The sequence below is a fragment of the Procambarus clarkii genome, chromosome 93, assembly GCF_040958095.1.
Source record: "Procambarus clarkii isolate CNS0578487 chromosome 93, FALCON_Pclarkii_2.0, whole genome shotgun sequence".
Classification (NCBI taxonomy): domain Eukaryota; kingdom Metazoa; phylum Arthropoda; class Malacostraca; order Decapoda; family Cambaridae; genus Procambarus; species Procambarus clarkii.
In genome coordinates, this window is record NC_091242.1 from 294,206 (window position 1) to 316,601 (window position 22,396).

The 22,396-nt window shown below is 46.5% G+C and overlaps 1 protein-coding gene across 1 annotated transcript; it reads right to left on the bottom strand.

Annotated features, from left to right (window-relative positions):
• Positions 1-172: 172 nt before the first annotated feature.
• LOC123746848 (prisilkin-39) lies at positions 173-22,374 on the bottom strand. Its single transcript, XM_069319425.1, has 5 exons — positions 22,280-22,374; positions 6,439-6,636; positions 5,474-5,707; positions 1,559-1,660; positions 173-1,228 (listed from the first exon to the last, which is right to left on the bottom strand). The coding sequence occupies exons 2-5, from the start codon at positions 6,631-6,633 to the stop codon at positions 173-175; spliced, it is 1,587 nt and encodes a 528-aa protein (XP_069175526.1). The 5' UTR covers positions 6,634-6,636; positions 22,280-22,374.
• Positions 22,375-22,396: the final 22 nt, after the last annotated feature.

Below are 22,396 nucleotides of genomic sequence, written 5' to 3' on the forward strand. Positions count from 1 at the left end.
AACTCCGTGATGCGTGTGTGTGTTGAACGTTATCTGGTAAATAAATAATTCACACAAAGGTGTTTGTAAACAATTGAAAACACGTGAAGCTTTGTTTTTAGTTTTCGATTAACGGTTTTTATAACAGATTTGTAGAAGCGGACGTGGTTAGTGGGTGAGCGCGCAACTGTGTTTACGTGTCGGGGAACTTAAACCCGGACTCGGCCTTACTGTCACCAGAGGCTCTTCCAGTAAACAAGGGGATGGACCCAGAACCCTGCGAGGGGAAGGGTGAGGATGGGGAGAAGGATAGGGATGGGGAGAAGGATGAGGATGCGGAAGAAGAGGAAAAGGAGTTAGCAAGAGAAGGAAAACTGGTACCTGAAGCAGATGGTGTAAGGCGCGAGAGAGAAGGAGAGACTTCGGAAGAAGCGGCCTTGTCGTTAAGTTCAGAGCGACCATAAGGGCTGTAGCTAGGAGTGAATCCGTCGTAGGGGTCGTTGGTGTCGTGGAAGTGGGTGTGTTGGTGCTTGTGGACGGTCCCCAACGAGTGACTGCTGTAATCAGCTACAGGCTTATATTGAGGCACATACTGAGGGGCGTAGCTCGGAGAGTATTGGGGGGCGTAGCTCGGAGAGTATTGGGGGGCGTAGCTCGGAGAGTATTGAGGGGCGTACCCTCCGTAAGCCTGAGTCTTGCTGAAAAGACCAGCTTTCTTATACCCGCCATAACCACTGCCGGGGTACTGGCCTCCGGAATAATAGGGGCTAGGGTACTGACTTCCACCAGGGTAATAACCCCCACTAGGGTAGGAACCTACACCAGGATAATAGCCTCCACCTGGGTAGCCTCCACCTGGATAACCTCCACCTGGGTAGTAAGGATAGTCTCCACCATAGCCCTTGTCTTTTTCAAAACCATATTTAATTTTGTCCTTAAGACCCTCGATAGCGTGGACTCCTTTAGCGTTAGGTGTGACCAGTAGATCCAGGGACGGGTTTAAGATGGGTCGTCCGTCCAGACTGGCAACCTTAAATCCAACGAAGGGGTTGATAGAGACAGGACCAAGGTCCAAGCCGAGGGGATTGTTATCTCCGCCATAGGGGGAGCCGTAGGGCCCATACCCAGCACCTGTGGGTAGACTGCCAAAGTTAACTCCAAAAGAGGGTACCAAGCCGGGTCCTTTGAGGCCGTCCAACCCACTACCACCTAACCCCCCTAGACCCCCTAACAGTCCTTTAAGAAACCGCTGTAAGAAGAAGAAATACTGGTGAGAGGCAGTCGAGGATTAAAGGTAAATACCAACCACACAGCATGCTATGGTTGTCATGATATACAAACATTATTTTCACAGGGAAAACAAAAAGTAGAATAAGTTAACAGGAAGCTGACAAATTAGCCTGTAAGTGCAAATATCGTGAGAGAAACTGCTACTGAAAGTGCTTTACTAAATCTTACTCAGCTGCTGGACCTGCTGAGACAAGTCTGCTTGTTGTGTGAGTTGAAGCAGACAACACTCAGCGTGTCTCAGCAGTCAGCTGACCCCTATTAATGGAAATCTAGCCGGTTGCAAACTTACGGGTGACGTTTCCTCTTCCTCTTTAATTTCCTCCCTGGTAGAAGCGCGTCGCGAGCGGACTTTTTTCGCTACATCTTTACAATCTTTAAAAACAACCTCTTTCTGAAACATGCAACATAAAGGAAAACATGGTAAGACTCAGTCCAAAAAAAAACATGAACCTTTAAACTTGTGGGTTAATAAAATTGTTAATTAAGTCCTTACGTTAGTGAGAAGGTTCCTGAAGTACTGCTGAGTTACGTCGTGCACAATGCCCTCACGTTGACTCTTGACTAAGGCTGCGTCACTCGCACCTCCCCGTTGACTCTTGACTAAGGCTGCGTCACTCGCACCTCCCCGTTGACTCTTGACTAAGGCTGCGTCACTGGCACCTCCCCGTTGACTCTTGACTAAGGCTGCGTCACTGGCACCTCCCCGTTGACTCTTGACTAAGGCTGCGTCACTGGCACCTCCCCGTTGACTCTTGACTAAGACTGCACTAATCACTGGCAGCTCCAAAGTGGTGGAAGGAACGGGTACTACAGGAAGGGTGGTTAAGGGCTCCACTGGGCTGTCAACTTGGCCCTGGACGATGAGGTCGCTGCCAACAATGTTGATATTGGGGTAAGGAGTCTTCCGAACGGCCGAGAAGCGGGCGTTCTTAAGGCTGTTCTGAGAGACGGCTGGGAGAGTAATAACGTCTGAATCGTATGTGAAGAGATCAGAATCAAAATGAGAAGCCTCAGGAAACAATTCCCTGCTGCGCTTCAGCGAGCGATCCTGGGAGAGGATGTTCATCTGGTCTACCTGGCTGTTCTTGAAGGGCGTAGCCAAATGGTGTAGCGGGCGATCCTGGGAGGGCACAGCCAACTCTTCCAGTGGACGATTTTGAGAGGGCAAGGCCATTTGATCTAGTGGTGGATCCTGGGAGGGCGTAGGCATCTTGTCCAGTGTGTCTCCAGTATCTCGTCGCTGACGCCGAAGGGTAAAACTGTTGTTGGAAAATATTCTATTTGCCGACGGGGAATTACGAGGGTCTTGAATTCCGCTCAAGTCTTCCCGCGCTAAAGGAGAAGGCCCAGCGGGTTGCTGTTGTGGGCACTGACCGATAGGGACGCAGGTACATTCCAGCTCCCTGGGTCGACCCTCTCTTACGGGCTGACGTACATCCCTGACCAGCTTCCCAGCATCATCTAGCTCTATGTTGTACTTGCCAACTGGGGATCCATATATATCATTTAGTAGTGGGGGCAAGGGGGTCACACTTAAGTGCTCACTATTTTCAAATTTTAGAAGGTGGTTCTTGCTGTTTGTATCTTCTCGCAATGAAGCATAGGAATCTGGCGAGTAGGAATTATCAGGGCCGGATAAAAAGTTACTATCGTACCCAGTATCGAACGTAGTGTCTCCCAGGATTCCATAATCTTCCCCAGTACCGAAATTATCGCTACTCAGGATCCCATAATCTTCGCTAATTCCGAGACTCTCGTCACCTAGGGCCCCATAACTAGGGCCAGTGCCAAAACTAGTGCTCCCTTGGAACCCGTAACCGTCGCTGGTAGCAAGACTAGCGACACCTTGAGCCCCATAACCTCCGCCGCTGTTGTCCAGTTTATAATTGTGTTGGTGGAGGTGGATATGCTTCACAGTTTGCATGTTGCCTCCTAACGCAGAGGATCCACCATATGAAACCGAGGGACCTACTGGCTCACTATATGACACTGAAGGAGCTGGAGAAGCACTATACCCAGAAGAGGGAAGTGGAGGGGCGCTGTATTCAGATGGATCTTGAAGGATTTTGTGCCCGGAGGAGGGGGTTGGCGAAGGGCTGTACTCGGAAGGGGGATCTGGAGGGGCAGCATACCCAGAAGCAGCACCACTGTGTATGATGGAAGAAGCCTTAGGAGAACCGTAGAGGTCAGGCGGGGCACTGCCACCGTGCCCTGTGGGGATCTCGCCGTAGTAGAAGTCCCGAGGGTTAGAGCCATAGGAGGTGGCACTACTTTGACTTCCGTAGATACTGCTGACGTCGCCCTCGTCGTCAACACCGCCATGACTACTGCCATGGTCGCCGTCCTGAGTACCATAGCTGGTGCTGCCGCCGCCGCCCAGACCGCCGCCATGACTACCATAGCTGGTGCTGCCGCCGCCGCCCAGACCGCCGCCATGACTGCCATAGCTGGTGCTGCCGCCGCCGCCCAGACCGCCGCCATGACTGCCATAGCTGGTGCTGCCGCCGCCGCCCAGACCGCCGCCATGACTGCCATAGCTGGTGCTGCCGCCGCCGCCCAGACCGCCGCCATGACTGCCATAGCTGGTGCTGCCGCCGCCATGACTACCATAGCTGGTGCTGCCGCCGCCGCCTAGACCGCCGCCATGACTACCATAGCTGGTGCTGCCGCCGCCCAGACCGCCGCCATGACTACCATATCTGGTGCCGCCGCCGCCTAGACCGCCGCCATGACCACCATATCTGGTGCTGCCGCCGCCCAGACCGCCGCCATGGGGGGCGCCTCCGTGACCACCGCTGCTGGCGCCGCCATAGCCCCTGATGCCACCGTAGCCGTGGTGGTGAGGTAGGGCTGGGATGGGCTTACCCACTGGGCGGAGCTCGACGGGCTGGACGTACTGTACCACATGAGGGTGGACGGGCTTGCCATAGTGGAGAGTGGCTAGCTTGTAGCCCTTGTCTCCACACTATACCCCGTCAGTAGTGTTAAGGTTATTATATGTTATAAATATACAGTATATACCATCTCTTAAACTAAGTGATTACAGCTCTCTACTGACTTTTGACTTTGCTAATTCTTCACACTGGTACACAAAAATCTTTATTATAGTTACAAAACCTTGGAAGATAATGAATTAACTGGTGTCTTCTAGTGACTGCATGAAATAGACTCAACACTTAAAAAGACATTTATTCCGATTTTTTCTTCATGAGAAAAGTATCAACTGATGTTCAGTGGTTAGACTACATACTTAGCTACTTAAATTAAGAGAAAACAAAGAAAAATAGTCATGAAACACAGTGTCCGAACATGGCCGTCATCGGCCCACCTGCCAGACGTACCTGACCTAACTTTTAAACTAAAGACAATTCCTCTGAGGTGAGGTTTGACCAAGAGGTTCTTAGCTCTTCAGACCAAGAGACCCACACAGTGACCCCAAAAGAGAAAGTACGACGACCCATGGGCACGGGGGACATTACCATGGACAAAAATGACAAACAAAAGTATGTCCGGTGAAAGTGAAAGGTGCGGCCCCCCATCCCCTATCCACCCCCTCCTAACACCCCCCCCCCTCATTAATCCTTTCTCCGCCTTCTTATATAACCTCCCCCCCCCATCCCACCCACACCCTTCCCCTCCCCTCCACCCCCCATTCCCCTCCCCCTTGCCCATCCCACCCACTCCCCCCTTCCCCTGCCCTGCCCACGCAACAACTCAACACCCTTTATCTCCTACACTTGCATTGCCCAGATGGACATGATCACCCCCCCCCTATTCCAGGGTCTACTCCACCCGCCCCCCCCCCTCTCCACCCTTTCAATTGCTCTCACCTATTCCTTTACCCTTCACTCATACTCAGCTCCCTCTATGCCCTAATTGAGGGGTAGTTTACAGTGCACCTCACACTCATCCTGTAAGGGGTAGTTTATTACGTAATCCCACACTCAAAGACTGCTCTCCCTGCTTTCTTCTCACCTCCTCCTCCTCCTCCTCCTTCTCGCAGTACTCTCTCCCTCACAGCTCTTTCACTATCACTCACAGCTCCTTTTCTCTCCCTCACACTTCCCTTCTCCACTCCATTACAGCTTACTCCTATTCCTCACCGCTCCCCCTTTCCATCACAGCCCCCTTCCCCTTCCTTCACAGCTCCCCCCCTTCCTTCACAGCTCTCCCCCCCCTTCTCCCCTACCCATTAACTACTCACATTGAAGCCTAAGCCGACGGAGCAGAGCTTCTTCTTAAGGGATCCGATGAACCTAGGCTGTGTGTCAGAGGGCGCAGCATCCAGGCTCAGTGGTCCCGTGTCACCCTTCTCCAGGCTCCGTGACGGCGCCGTGTCACCCTTCTCCAGGCTCCGTGACGGCGCCGTGTCACCCTTCTCCAAGCTCCGTGACGGCCCCGGGGGCGCCCTCCACTCCCCGGACACGTCCAAGTCGTCCTGTTGTGGGTCCTCAAGCTTTAGGCAGTGAACATATATTACGCTTTTTGTAATGATTATATATATATATATATATATATATATATATATATATATATATATATATATATATATATATATATATATATATATATATATATATATATATTATTTTGTAATGTGAAAGATTTCCTCGACAGTGTTCTCTCTTCCAGACCAGCCTGTTTATACTTTTTAACAAGCGTCTAATATTAAATGGTTTTATTTAACGACAAACTTACGAATCTAAAGCAATTCGCCTGTCTTGAATGATGCTCATTAGCCCGAGAATGCCTACAAATCGATCGCTTATAAAACAGTAAAGAACTATACAGTCTGGAAGCTAAATGACGATAGCGTCCGTGTTGTTGTTGTTGTTGTTTTAGCTTCAGCTACTGGGAGCAAAAAGTTGCAAAGTAGCACGGGATATGGTGAGCCCGTAGTGGACTTACCTGGCACAAGAGCGGGGCTGTAACTGATGACGGATATATAGTGTCCAGAATATAATGCATCAAATACCACAGTCACAGCCCCGCTCCTGTGCCTGGTAATTCCACTACGGGCTCACCATAGCCCGTGCTACTTGCCCCGCTCCTGTGCCAGGTAAGTCCACTACGGGCTCACCATAGCCCGTGCTACTTGGCACTTTTTACTCCCAGTAGCTGAATCTAAAACAACAAGAGCATCAAACAGCGAGGACTGGTAAAACTCACCTCATCCGCGGAGGAGGAAGACGAGGAGGAAGACGTGGAAGTGGAGGAAGAGGAGGTGACAACAGAGGAGGCGGAAGAGGGGCCAGGAGCAGGTGTGGACTCCTCCCACTTCCAGGTGGCCTGAGCCTCCTTCACCGTCACCGTCATTGTCAGCAGCAACAGCAGCAGGGCCGCCATCTCTGACCACCGTCCCATAACCTGCACAACACACCATTTTGTACATTTTCAGCGGATACAAGTCACATCCTACAACCCCCCATTTCCCTGCTTTTATAACACCCCTCGGCTCGACAGGCGGGGTCCAGGAGCTAATAGCTGGATTCTGCAGGCACAAATAGTAAATATATCACGGCTCCCCCAACGGATTTTAAAACAAACCTAATCTATTCTAAGCTAATACATCCTAACCTAATGATATACAGTATAGTTTTAACAATCAGCAAACGATCTATGACGAGTATGTGTGCTAGTGGCTGTACAAGAATGTAAGAACTATATATATATAGTTCTTACATTCTTGTACAGCCACTAGCACACAGCGTTTCGGGCAAGTTCTTAATCCTAATTTTCCCTGGAATACGACCCGCCAAATCGTTTAACAAACAGGTATCCCTTTTGGGGCTGTTTGAGATGTGTTTATATGTATGTATTAACACAATGTACTGAACGGGGTGAGAATAGCTTGAGCTACCTCATCCCTTTGTGTGTATTTTACCTCAATAAACTTATTTCAATTTCAATTTTAATTTCAGGTATCCCTTCACTGCTGGGTGAACAAAGGCTACAGTTAGGGATTGGCGCCTCGGCCAGGATACGAACACAGGCTAAAGCGCTCGCGAAACGCCAGGCGAGTGCGTGACCACTTCGCCACGAAGACTGCTACCACGAATAATATATTGATCCGTACCTTGTCTCCCGCCACATCGTAATGTAAGCACCCTCACGTGTACTTACAACAATAACAATAATAATCTTAATAATACCAAAAGAGATTGGAAGCACACACAGAGATCACACTAACGTGATGCATCAAATGAACAAAAGTAGTTCAGTAGAACTTCGGTTTCAACCCTTTTAACCCTGTCGTAGCTCAGTTGATTAAGGCAGTGTCTGGGATGCTCCTGGACGCAGGTTCGAATTGTAACGGGGGGTGGGGGAAATAGCTCTATCTTGTCCATTATTCCACCCCCCAGTTAACTAACGAGGCCGGGGGAAACAGCTCTCTCTAGTCCGTTATCCCGTCCCCAGTTAGCCAACTATTCTAGAGCACCTCCAGAGTTCCTAAGGCAACCTCTCTCGTTCAACACCTTGTAACCTAGGTATTTGACTACCTAGGTACTAAGACTACAAGGCGTCGTAACTGGATCAGCTACCCGAAACTCTAGAGAGAACTCTAGAATACAGAATCATTGCCCCAAACGTATAAGAGGAAACGAAAGGAAAGAAATGAATAGTGAAGTAATTAGTGAGGGTTTGGGGTAAGAGGTAGGGAGGTGGGAGGAGCGAGGAGGGTCATTAGTTGAAAGTGAGAGTTTAGAGATGGGTGGAGGGAGAGGTGTAGATAGGTAGAAGTAGAAGAGTAGATAGAAGTAGAAGAGTAGATAGTAGATGACGAAATGCTGCCACCATCCATTCATGATCATTACATACCAGACAAGGAATGGAACTTGCCTGTATCACAAAATATTCTCAAAAGATGTTATCAAGAGATCATTATTAGTATGGTCCCATCTTTATCATGTACTCATTCTAAATCATGAAACCAGTAACTACAGAGGCTTTCTCACCTCAACTCAAAATCTCTAGGGAACAAAGTTAAACACAATTTAAATAATAAATTCATAATTATATTTCACATGAAGTATCATAATTTAGCAATTCAATTAAAATGTTCCAGTTTAATATGCAAAGTGAGTCATCATCCAAGAATTCGAGAACCCTACAACTTGACTGCCCCTGATCATCACACAACATATGTAAACACGACCAAGTCACCTAAATGTTCACTCACCGAGGACTGAGTCTAAGTTGAATAGAGAGGGGGGGGGGGGTCTGCAATTTTCAGGCAGCGTCACCCCCGTCTGGTGACGGCCTATCTCGACGGCTGGCCTCTGCTCTGCTCCGCTGGCCGGTCTCCTATTGCTTAATGCTCGATAGCTCTCCGAGTTTATATTGGGGAACCTAGTAGCTAACTCCGCCCACAAGTAGATAGCCTCCGGCACTACCAAGCCACTCCTTAAACGTCGGCATGTTTGAAGGCTACCCGGCTCCAATTATGCTCTTAGCGGAAGCAAGGTGAAATTCTCATGATCTGACCTCAGGTCACTTGGGGTCGTTAACGGTTAGAGGTGTGAGATCTCAGGCAGACAACTGGCGCCTCTCCGATCCTTGTCTGTGACTCATGTACTCTATGTATGTATTAACCTAAACCAAACACTTTTACAGTGTTACAGAATCCTCGTCACGGCCCGTGTGGATTTGTTCATGAGATTGGAAGTGTTTGTGGGTGTGAGCGTTCCTGTGAGCGCTCAGCCACCGAGGAAAGTAGTATTGAGCAATTTCCGGGAAAAGGTAAACTCACGTAAACTCATCCTGGACACGTGAGGAGAGGATCCAAGTGAGTGTGCACCGGGGGTTACTAGACTGTGTAATAACCTATTGTGGTCTACCACCCTTTGTGTCCCGTCATCTATTGCTATATATATTTTTGTCTGAGTAATTTGTTCCACCTCCCAGTGGTTTAAGCGCGCATGGAAGATATATTTCCCGATTAAAAAATATGCTAAAATGGACGATTTATCCGTAGTTAAACAACTCTATAACAATTGTTCAAGATATGTGTAAATATTTCATTCGAAATGATCTGCTGCCAGAAACTTTAAAACCAAGTCAATTCTGCTCGTGTCTGGGTTTACTCAGACTTTCGACTGGAGAGTAAGACAAGCATGTAAGCCTAAGGGGCAGACGAGGCACGGATGCCAGACACAGTTATTTAGCGTAAGAACAGCGAGTAGATGGAATGGACCAGAGGGAGAGATAGTAGTCTCTAAGTTGTCCAGAGAGTAGACGTGACAAGGGGAATTGCATAGACAGGCGTCACTACAATAGACAACCGCCTGGCGGTTAGGTGGGGCTCAGGAGCTTGAGCTTAACACTGCAAACACACACACACACAATGTCTAAAAGTTTACTCTGATCGGTGGTTGTCTATGCTGGCTTTCACGAGACATTTGTTATTCGCAAGTAATTCCTTAGGTAATTCCCCCACTCAAATTACTAGAGAAAACCAGTAAAGACAACCACCAATCATTCAAAACAACACCTTACCCCTCGGCCAGTTCTCTCTAAACAATAAACCATTTTCGTGAAGTCAAACACACACGAGTCATAGTGGTGAGTGTGGACGTCGCGTGGACGTCGCGTGAACGTCGGGTGGACGACTAAGCAACGTGACTTGGGTCTTCGGGAGAAAGCGCAATAAGTTCCCTAATCACATGATGGTTCACACCTCTGGGAGATGACTTGACAACCGTGGCCAGGCGGTAAGAACCTTAACACCACGTGGTAAGAATACTAACTCGAGGCACTAAGAATATGGAATGGAACACGTGGCAGTGAGAATATGTGATCGTGTCGTCAGAGACAGATACACCTGAAATTTAGAACGGACTCAAAAGTACCAAATTCCAATCCTTTAGTGAATATTTTCCAGTGTTTCGGTACACAGAATTACATGAAGTTTACAATATAACACATCATTGGTCTACCGAGTTTACCTCAGGCTAACGAACGGTACCCCAAGTACACTATAGTGGTAGTCTACAGCAAGAATAAGGAACTTAAAGCATAAGTAAAATATCAATTTTATATACTATCACAAACCCCTTGTACCTTCTTGTGTATAAATAAATAAATAAATAAATAAATAAATAAATAAATAAATAAATAAATAAATAAAATAATTAAATGAAAACGGAAGTGTTACCAGCTACGAAAGAAATGGGTAGTTTCCTTGAAGTGTTTCCGGGGCTTAGCGTCCCCGCGGCCCGGTCGTCGACCAGGCCTCCTCGTTGCTGGACTGGTTAACCAGGCTGTTTGACGCGGCTACTCGCAGTCTGACGTTGAGTCACAGCCTGGTTGATCAGGTATCCTTCGGAGGTGCTTATCCAGTTCTCTCTTGAACACTGTGAGGGGTTGGCCAGTTATGTTCCTTATGTGTAGTGGAAGCGTGTTGAACAGTCTCGGGCCTCTGATGTTGATAGAGTTCTCTCTCAGAGTACCTGTTGCACCTCTGTTTTTCAACGGGGGTATTTTGCACATCCTGCCATGTCTTCTGGTCTCATGTGATGTTATTTCTGTGTGCAGGTTTGGGACCAGCCCCTCTAATATTTTCCACGTGTAAATTATTATGTACCTCTCCCGCCTGCGCTCAAGGGAGTACAGATTTAGGCTCTTTAGTCGGTCCCAATAGTTTAGATGTTTTACTGAGTGGATTCTAGCAGTAAAGGATCTCTGCACGCTCTCCAGGTCAGCAATTTCTCCAGCTTTGAAAGGGGCTGTCATTGTACAGCAGTACTCCACTCTAGAGAGCACAAGCGTTTTGAAAAGTATCATCATCGGTACAGCATCTCTAGTGTGAAAGGTTCTTGTTATCCAACCTGTCATTTTTCTTGCAGTTGTGACGGCTACTTTATTGTGTTCTTTAAAGGTAAGGTCTTCCGACATGAGTACACCCAGATCCTTTACATTGCCTTTTCTTTCTATGTTATGATTTGACTGAATTTTGTACGTGGTTTCCGTTTTTATATTTTCATTTTTTCCGTAGCGCATGAGCTGGAACTTATCTTCGTTAAACACCATATTATTTTCTGTAACCCATAGAAAGACCTGATCTACATCTGATTGGAGGTTTGCCGTATCCTCTATGTTGTCTACTCTCATGAAAATCCTAGTGTCATCTGCAAAGGATGATACAGATAATACAGGATGATAGATTGTGTCCTTGTCTATGCCCGGTATGAGGATGAGAAAAAGTACTGGAGCAAGCACAGTACCCTGGGGGGTACTGAGCTCTTCACGGTTGATGGACCATATTTTATTTTCTTGACTGGAATTTTGGGTAACCAAAATTTTAAATATGGATTCATGTCATGATCTTTTTTCTCTCCGTCAGTGCTGTTGTAAACCATTTTGGAGGTGACTGAGGCACGGCCGGGTGAAAGGTGTGGGTAGATGAGTCAGTGGGAAGCAAAGTGAGCTTTCTCATTTACGGTACTCTACTGCACCAGCCAACTCTTGCCTCCCACGCATACACAACCCACTGCATACACTTCTCATCACATACTCTACACGAGAGAGACATCACCCAGGGTCTCGCTTAAAGACTCTAGGGTCTCGCTTAAAGACTCTAGGGTCTCGCTTAAAGACTCTAGGGTCTCGCTTAAAGACTCTAGGGTCTCGCTTAAAGACTCTAGGGTCTCGCTTAAAGACTCCAGAGTCTACAAAGACGTAAATTATCACATCACTAAAGGGATAAAAATGAAGCACCAAGATATGTCACAGTTACAAAAAAGAATAATAGGAAAATGTATATATATATATATATATATATATATATATATATATATATATATATATATATATATATATATATATATATATATATATATATATATTATATAGGTTATCCTCTGGTGAACAACAGACCCCCAAACTGGGCATCAGGCACGTGGGAATGTCTTGGAATAAAGCAAATGTATAAAAGCCATTTTTGTTATCTAACCGCCAGCTGAAAATATGAAGAAGCAATCCAACTTCGGATGTTGGATTGCAATCCAAGTTGAAGAAGCATTCCAATTGATGTACGGTACAGTAGTGGAATGTGAAACACAGCAAACACAACTGCAAAGAAATCTTCTTTGTCAATACCTCTCACACTTAACCATATGGCGCACAGCGTCCGGGATTCACATTCCACAAACATGGGTTCAATTCCCGGCCGAGTAAGAAACAAATCAGCCGTTTCGCATGATGTGTGTGTGTGTGTGTGTGTGTGTGTGTGTGTGTGTGTGTGTGTGTGTGTGTGTGTGTGTGTGTGTGTGTGTGTGTGTGTGTGTGTTCACCTAGCATAAACACTTGGAAGTTGGTAAGCTGTTGCGGGATGCATCCTGGTGATGTTTAATTACCTAACTATAGTTACAGATTGAGAGCTACTCTCATGGTGTCCCGTCTTCCCAGCACATTTTGTCATATAACGTCTTGAAACTACTGACGATTTTGGCCTCTACCACCGTCGCAGTTATCTTGTTCCAACCGTCTACAAGGGAACTCTAATATTGGTTCAGAACTTTTGTTTCTTTTCCTTGAATCTATTATCTATTGTTCTTGAAGTTGCGGGTTTCAAGAATTCCTCTTTGTACATTTTGTCGATTCCTATTTTGTATGTAATGAGCATGTGAGAGAAAACTATATGTAGTAGATATGATGTAGTAGATATGATGTAGTAGATATGATGTAGTAGATATAGGTTGAGAGTTAATACATTAAACAACCGACTGCAAGAAAGGCCGGGTCTAAGAGCTAACATTCCTACAGGAATAAATAGCAAACACACACTGGAAGATAGAAGAGTAAGGGGAGACATGATCACAAACTACAAAATCCTCAGAGGAATCGACCGGGTAAACAAGGATAAACTATTCAACACTGGTGGGACGCGAACAAGGGGACACAGGTGGAAACTGAGTACCCACATGAGCCACAGAGACGTTAGAAAGAACTTTTTCAGTGTCAGAGTAGTTAACGGATGGAATGCATTAAGCAGTGATGTGGTGGAGGCTGACTCCATACACAGTTTTAAATGTAGATATGATAGAGCCCAGTAGGCTCAGGAATCTGTACACCAGTTGATTGACAGTTGAGAGGCGGGACCAAAGAGCCAAAGGTCAACCCCCGCAAGCACAAATAGGTGAGTACACACGCACACGCACACGCACACACACACACACACGCACACACACACACACACACAGCTTGACATACGCTAAATACCTAAGCGTGAGAAAATACACTTAACGGGTGAGAGAGTGGGAAACCAGACCACTCCAGCGTCCACCACCTCTGGCCCCCTTCATGGGACTGCTCTTCTGAAGAGTGTCCCCTATTTTGGTCATGTTAATGTTCTACCGTCATAATCACAACAGAGGGGTGCAGTAAGGGTCAATATTACCCATTAACACCCTGATATTCCCATCATAAGCGATACAGTGTCTCGTCAAGAACCAGTACCGCCACACTGCAGCAGTCACCCCTAACAGCAACTCACAGCTTCGGACGTTTTCTCTCGTCAGGAGTCGTATACACTTGTATACTGTATATACGGTACGGTGTATACGGTATATAGGTGTATATATACCGAGAGGTTGAAGAGTCTTAAGCCCAACCCCCCTCACAACCGTCTGCGTCCGGGCTTTGGGTCAGATTCACGAAGCAGTTACGCAAGCACTTACGAGCCTGCACATCTTTTCTCAATTTTTGGCGGCTTTGTTTACAATTATTAAACAGTTAATGAGCTCCGAAGCACCAGCAGGCTGTTTAAAACAATAAGAACAGTTGATTGGCAAGTTTTCATGCTTGTAAACTGTTTAATAAATGTAACCAAAGCCGTCAAAGATTGAGGAAAGATGTACACGTTCGTAAGTACTCGCGTAACTGCTTCGTGAATCTGGCCCCTTGCTCCCTACTGCTACTCATCCTCGCCATACTCAGTCTCACACATTTATTATTATCAGGAATTTTAGTGTTAATAATACTTTTAGATGCTGTAGATTTTTTATGAATATTTAATCTCTCTCTCTCTCTCTCTCTCTCTCTCTCTCTCTCTCTCTCTCTCTCTCTCTCTCTCTCTCTCTCTCTCTCTCTCTCTCTCTCTCTCTCTCTCTCTCCAGTTTTCTGGCTTTCCTCCTCAGCTCGGAAGCTTTCCCAGGGAATTACAAGCTTGCCTGCCATTAAGTAACTTTCTACTCCTGAAGTCCCACCAAGTCACCTCACATACCGTGACAAGGTGTTAATGAGCCAAGTTATAATCACAGAAAGTTACTAGCTAGACAAGTTATCACCGAAGCAAAGTATTAATAAGATAGTGAACTACATGTATTGATATACCAAGTTATTTATAAGATGTCGTACTGTGATAAAGTTATTACTGTGACATGTAAATGTATTTGTAAATGTGTTTGTCAAGACTCTGGAAGGTATCGAACAAGAGGAGGTAGCCTGTTGTTGTTATAGATTCAGCTACTGGGAACAAAAAAGTTGCAAGTAGCACGGGCTATGGTGAGCCCGTAGTGGACTTACCTGGCACAGGAGCGGGGCTGTAACTGAGGTGTAGCCCATTTCTAGGTGTATATATACCGAGAGGTTGAAGAGTCTTAACACGGGAGACATCTCCCGTCACGCAGGGTGCAGTCGCACCTCCACAGATCTCCAGTATCATCTATTGATACTGGTAATGGCTCAAAAGGGCCACCACTTACGGGCTAATCATGCCCGTGCCACCTTTTGGGTAGCTTAATCCTCATCAATCAATCAATCAGAGTCTTAAGCCCAACCCCCCCCAAACTACACCTTAGGTGTTCAGAACCCACGAATATAAACCACGACCTACTGTCATAAAGCGACCTTGTAGCAGCTGCTGTCAACCTTGCCTTGCCCTAACTGGTCACCCCGGAAAGATAGAGACCCCTGTCACACACACACACACACACACACACACACACACACACACACACACACACACACACACACACACACACACACACACACACACACACACACACACACATTAAGTAGTTAGCAAATGGAATGCATTAGGAAGTGATGTGGTGGAGGCTGACTCCATTCACAGTTTCAAATGTAGATATGATAGAGCCCAATAGGCTCAGGAATCTGTACACCAGTTGATTGACGGTTGAGAGGCGGGACCAAAGAGCCAGAGCTCAACCCCCGCAAGCACAATTAGGTGAGTACAATTAGGTGAGTACACACACTATATGACAAAGAGTGCTGGGAAGACGGGACACCACGAGCGTAGCTCTCATCCTGTAACTACACTTAGGTAATTACACACACACAGGGGCTGGCTGGCTGAGTAGACAGCGCTCTAGACTCTTGGACCTAGGGACCAGGGTTCGATCCTGGCAGTAGAGAGAGACAAATTCAGTGTCTTTCATCCTGATGCCCCTGTTCACCTAGCAGTAAACAGGTACCTGGGAGTTAGACAGTTGCTACGAGCTGCTTCCTGGGGATGTGTGTGTGTTAGAGAGAAATATATGTGATATATATAATATAATAAAAATAGATTGGTTAGGAAGGCGGGATCCAAGAGCTAATAGCTCGATTTTGCAGACACAAAGAGTAAATATACACACAGATGATACAAAACTAATAAGAAGAGTCAGGACAGGCTTTTCGGTGTTAAACCTGTCAATAAATGGAGCAAGTTAGACGTAGAAGTCATTGAAGGTAATTCGATTAAAAAATTTAGCCGTCAATATGATAAAAGTGTGAGAAATGAGTCATTGCAGTAATTAAGTTAAGAACGTTCGGAAGGCGGGGGCCAGGAGCCTAACTTGACCTTACAAGAGCATCTAGGCGAGTATATATACATAGTTGGCTAGTGGTGCCACTTACGGGCTATTCATGCCCGTGCCACCTCTTGGGTGGCTTAATCTTTATCAATCAATCTGGTGCTAACGACACCACAGCACCGCTCCTGTGCCAGGTGAGTCCACAACGAGCTCACCATAGCCCGTGCTACTTGCCCCGCTCCTGTGCCAGGTAAGTCCACTACGGGCTCACCATAGCCCGTGCTACTTGCCCCGCTCCTGTGCCAGGTAAGTCCACTACGGGCTCACCATAGCCCGTGCTACTTGCCCCGCTCCTGTGCCAGGTAAGTCCACTACGGGCTCACCATAGCCCGTGCTACTTGCCCCGCTCCTGTGCCAGGTAAGTCCACTACGGGCTCACCATAGCCCGTGCTACTTGCCCCGCTCCTGTGCCAGGTAAGTCCACTACGGGCTCACCATAGCCCGTGCTACTTGCAACTTGTTCCGAGTAGCTGAATCTAAAACAACAAGAGGCTGGTGGTGCGGAAGTTGCCAGTGCCGAGCTGCGCATGTTCCTCCCCTGTGTATCCTCCCTTCCTGAAGTGAGTAACGCCCCTGCAGGCGTCCAGGCCAAGGGTACTCGACACTTCTCCGGGAATTGTTCCGTGGCTGTGGTGGGCGTGGGGTCAGGGCGGTGCGGTGGGCGTGGGCGGCATAGAAGGCCGCCCAGTGTGGTATAGATTCACTGCCCACGCCCACACACGCGCACGCGCACGCTAAAGGAAAGTTATGGAATGGAAATGAGACTAACAATAGCGTGCATGAAGGAGAGACACTATATGCCTCTTCTTTACCATTCGCAAATAATTATATGATGAGAGAGGCACACCTCAACACCCTACCTCACCTTCCCCTCTCTCTCTCTCTCTCTCTCTCTCTCTCTCTCTCTCTCTCTCTCTCTCTCTCTCTCTCTCTCCACACCTCTCAACTTCTCCCTCCATCCCGTCTATTTCTCAGTCGCTGGTCTAGACATAACGTTGTTCTAAGCATCTGGAACGGACTACAAGAGGAGATCGTTGAGGCAAATTCAACAAGAAGCTTCAGAATTAAATACGAGATCAATGAGGAATGAAAGTTATTGCATTGCAGACCAGGAAATGGAAAAGCTAGATTAGGGAGCTGTTACTCGACCCTGCAAACACATCTAAGTGACTACATACGATTGATTGATGAAGATTAAGCCACCCAAGGGATGGCACAGGCATGAATAGCCCGTAAGGTGGCCTTAGATACACACAACATGTGCTGATATACGATAAGACGCGGTTGGGCACACCACGTCAACATTGACACAGAGAGTCACTTGTCACTATAATGCCACCAGCCTTGACCAACACGGGTAACACACAAACAAGTGCCTTTAGGGAAGCGTGAGGCGATTATAAAAGCCAGCAAGGTCAGGGTTCGTTAACTTACTGGCTAGTCATGCTTGTGCCACCTCTTGGCTGGCTTAATCTTCATCAACCCATCAATCAAGTGAATTCATTAAGCATTTAAGCATCCACTTACGAAACCTGTACACCTTTCAACAATCACGATGGCTTTGTTTACATTTATTAAACAGTCTTTTAAGACTTTTGAACTTTAACAAGCCAAGGTTATTATTGTTATAAACAGCCTGGTGATATCTATTGGTGAAAATCCCTGGAGCAGTACGGGGGTCTTAGTACCTCGGAGCTCAAACTATTAAATAAATGTAAGCAAAACCGCCATGATTGAGGGAAGATGTACAGGCTTCGTAAATAGATATGCAAATGTTTACTGAATCTTGGCCTTGGAAGGCAAGCGGGCCTCGTGTGCAGGTGTGGTAAGGGACAGAGTATAGACACCACCTTCGGCAGGCGAGTTGCTAGATGGGTAAGAGTTATGAATTTGCTTACTTGTTGACCAGACCACACACTAGAAGGCTAAGAGACGACGACGTTTCGGTTTGTCCTGGACCATTCTCTTGAGAATGGTCCAGGATCGACTTGAGAATGGTCCAGGACGGATCGAAACGTCGTCGTCCCTTAACCTTCAAGTGTGTGGTCTGGTCAACATACTTTAGCCACGTTATTGTGCCTCATCGCCTGCAATTTGCTTACTTTTTATGGGGGGGGGGTATAGAGTATTAATGAGAAGGACCAACAGCTAGAATCAACATGTATCAAAAATAGTGGGGATAGATAGGCCTCGCCTCCCCCAAGGAACATAGGTTCCTGTTAATGCTTCAAGGTTTTAGAAACAGATCTGCTGTCTAGGAATTAATGTAAAGTAATTATTTAGAGCTCAATTTGACCTCTGGTTTCCAACTAAGGAACCCAGGGTCGTAACAGTAAGCCAAAAGGCAGGAATGTGGGTAAGGTAATAATTATAGAGGCAAAGGAGTAGGAAGGAAGAAAGGTAAGAGTGGGTGTGTATATGTGACAATCTTCTTGAGGTTATCTTGAGATGATTTCGGGGGCTTAGCGTCCCCACGGCCCGGTCCTCGACCAGGCCTCCTTTTCGTTACACCCCCCCTCCCCCAGGAAGTAGCCCGTAGCAATTGTCTAACTCCCAGGTACCTATTTCCTGCTAGGTAACAGGTGCATTAGGGGTGAAAGAAACTTTTTGCCCATTTTTCTCCGCCTCCACCGGGGATCGAACCCGGAACCTCAGGACTACGAATCCGAAGCGCTGTCCACTCAGCTGTCAGATGACAAGGTCTCGCCTGGCTGTCATACCCACCTTGACACTCGTATCCTTGACAGTCTGGTGCCATACTCGTCTTCACAACTGGGTGGGACATACTCCACCAGCGCTCCGGAGGGTAGAACTAGCCTAACCTACTCTATCCGTTGTTGTTGTTATAGATTCAGCTACTCGGAACAAGTTCCAAGTAGCACGGTTTATGGTGAGCCCGTAGAGGACTTACCTGGCACAGGAGCGGGGCAAGTAGCACGGGCTTTGTTGAACCCGTAGTGGACTTACCTGGCACAGGAGCGGTGCTGTGTGTGACCGCTACTTTATCCTTTTGAGATGTATTTTAGTCTCAATAAACGTACTTGAACTTGAACCTGTGCTTCAAATCAATGGGTCAATAAGGTTTTTCTGGTGAACATGAAAAGCATACTTGTTCGCTCTCTATTGTAAAACCATTCGAATACTATTATATGATAGCTAAACTGCCCAGGAAGACATCAACCTTCCTAAAGACAGCACAAAACGCTGCCTGTGGGCGTCAAGTATCTCTCTGAAACATATCTCACCCCTCTCCCTCCTCCCCCCCCCCATCTCCATAAAAGCTGTCCACCAGTATGGACTTAACCCAGAACCCCTCAAGGTTGGCGTAGCTCTCACTAGAGCGTCTGCTAGCAAACTAGTCATTCCAGTATAAACACACACTAGAAGGTGAAGGGGCGACGACGTTTCGGTCCGTCCTGGACCATTCTCAATCGACTTGAGAATGGTCCAGGACGGACCTAAACGTCGTCGTCCCTTCACCTTCTAGTGTGTGGTCTGGTCAAATTACTTTAGCCACGCTATTGTGACTCATCGCCTGCATAAACACACACACCTGGGCATAAGAAGTGTGAACAATCTGTGTGAATCTTTATTGACTGAGACAACAAGGTGTATATCTGGCCAGCCGAGGTCCACCTACTCTGAGTCTGTCGGGCGAACTGAGGCTGCTGGGAGCATGGCTGGTGACTGTCTGTCTGGCATGACGTCAGAGGCCTACTTGCCTGTGATTGGTTATGTCTCAACGGACATTCAAATTGAGTATAACAAATTGCAATGTTCAGAATAAGAAATGGTAGGACCAGACGGTCCTACCATTATCACCAGGCTCTTATCATACACCCACTCCCATCCCTTCCGTACAAGGAGAAGAAAGCCCGTAACTACACGTACCACCAGCGCTTATAACCTCCCATCCACTCCAACATTACGGGCTATTCATGCCCGTGCCTCCTCTTGAGTGGCTTAATCTTCATCAGTGAATCAATCAACCATTCCTCCCACATCACCAACTACACCACCCATCACTACCAACTACAACCTACAACCACCAATAAGTAAACAAACCCATAATCTTCACCCTCTAATACTCCCAACAGACACAATGTTTTTTTAGAGTTACGTGGGAAATAAAATTATGTCCTCTGGCGAAAAAACCGACTGTTGAAGATTACAAGAAACGTTGAGCACGTGGTAGTGTTTACATGAAACGTTCAGTACTTGGCAATGTTTACATAAAACGTTGAGCACTTGGTAGTGTTTACATGAAACGTTCAGTACTTGGCAATGTTTACATAAAACGTTGAGCACGTGGCAGTGCTCAACGTTTTAGTCCCTTGCTGCTAACAACTAGAAGTGCATTTTTTCTGTGCAATAATTATTATTCACGATTTAGCGTTAGTATTATTAATGATACATTAAGACAAATTGAAATAGACTGTGTACACTGAAGTTATTATTAATGTACAAGTAAGTCCATGGCTACAGCCCCAACACATTCAGATACGACTCAAAACATAACATATATATAACAAATGCTAAGTCAGAAATCAAATATTAATATAGTAATACAATACTAAAGAGGTCTTAACAGGAAAGTTACACATTTGAATTCCTTTACGTAAAGGAGAGTGGGAAGCTGTAAACGGGTCGCAGAAACATAATACTCGTCCGCCAACACCTATCGCGCCTCGTAGCCAGTGTTAGGTCAGCATCACCGCCTCCTGTGTGACACCAGCGGGAGATGTGAGGAGCATGAATCACCGTTACCTCAGCATCACCACCTGCCCGGGCAAGAGCAGGGTATGAGAGAGTGGTGAGTCAGCAGGATGACCAGTTTCCCCTGGTGCGAGGGGCTTACTAACTCGCCTCGACCTGTGCCTACATCTACCAGCATGAACTACATCCCACATGGGACGGGAGACATCTCCCGTCACGCAGGGTGCAGTCGCACCTCCACAGATCTTTAGTATCAGCTCTTGATACTGGTAATGGCTCAAATGGGCCACCACTTACGGGCTATTCATGCCCGTGCCACCTTTTGGGTGGCTTAATCTTCATCAATCAATCAATCAGATCCCACACTTCACATGTCGTCATATTCGCTATTATCGTTTCTGTTAACATGTTATACATAAGACAAAGTCTCTACGACTCTTGGTACATATACGACGCCGGTGTATCGTAAGTTATGGCGACCGATATGACTACAAAGACCCAATAAAGTCAATAATATTTATCCGAAAAAAATATAACTTCAGTAAATAAATAAGTCGACGCATTTAAACTCTAAGAATATTTCTCTTAAGGGGCGGCTACACCCTCAATATATGTCGCAATATTCCCACTCCCTGAAGGGGTCAGGAACCCGTTCAGTATTGAAGGTGATGCAGAATTGAAAATAATTTCGAATCGACTTGGATAGTGCAAGATGACTTTTACTGCAACACAGGAAAGTTCACGGAAAAGGGAAGTAAGTGCAAGGGTGACAAGGAGTGGGGATGAGGCAGAGGGTGAGAGAGTAGCATAAGTCAGAGAGGGGGTAGATAATTCCATCAGAGCGAGAGATATAGTGTGAGCAAGGTATACTGTATGAGAAATACATAGTTTATAAACAGGAGAGCGAGATATAGTTTATGTACAGGAGCGAGCTGTAGTGTGCTAACGAGAGTGAGAGAAAGTGAGAGGCTTAGATAACGAACCATTAAAAACCTGAACGTCCAGATCTCAGGACGGGAGACAAGTCCAGCCACCACCAAGTTTGGTCAGAGGCTCGAACTCGTTTAGTTGAACCAAATAACACTTATGTAATCGTGCACAACTCTCCATCTTCCAGTAATTAACACGTAAGATAAATGAGAAATTCATTATCGGTTATCGACTTGCGCAGTAGATGATTATAAAATTGAGTTGAACGCATGGGAAACGTCTCTGATAACCGGCCAGCCGGGTATCGATTGCTTAAATCGATTGAGTCGATTACTCAAAATAGCAGTTCAATTCGAAGTGTCTGTTTCACAATATTTACCAAGACAAAGTAATAAACTAATTCAATTAAACTGAATAAAAAGCCTAAGTTACTGACCTAGATGAGCCAGAGCTAGGCTACCATCCCACCACTGATATATTGTTCTTATTCCAATATAAGCAACATTATCATTCATCTGATAACATAATTCTCGAGTCATACAGCTTACCTTATTAACTTGGCGAGTATCCCAGACCAACAACACCAAGTGACAGGCACTTGTAGAGATAACCTCCTGGGAGGTGCGCGCGCGACAAATCACAATTATCAACTGAGGGCAGTGGTT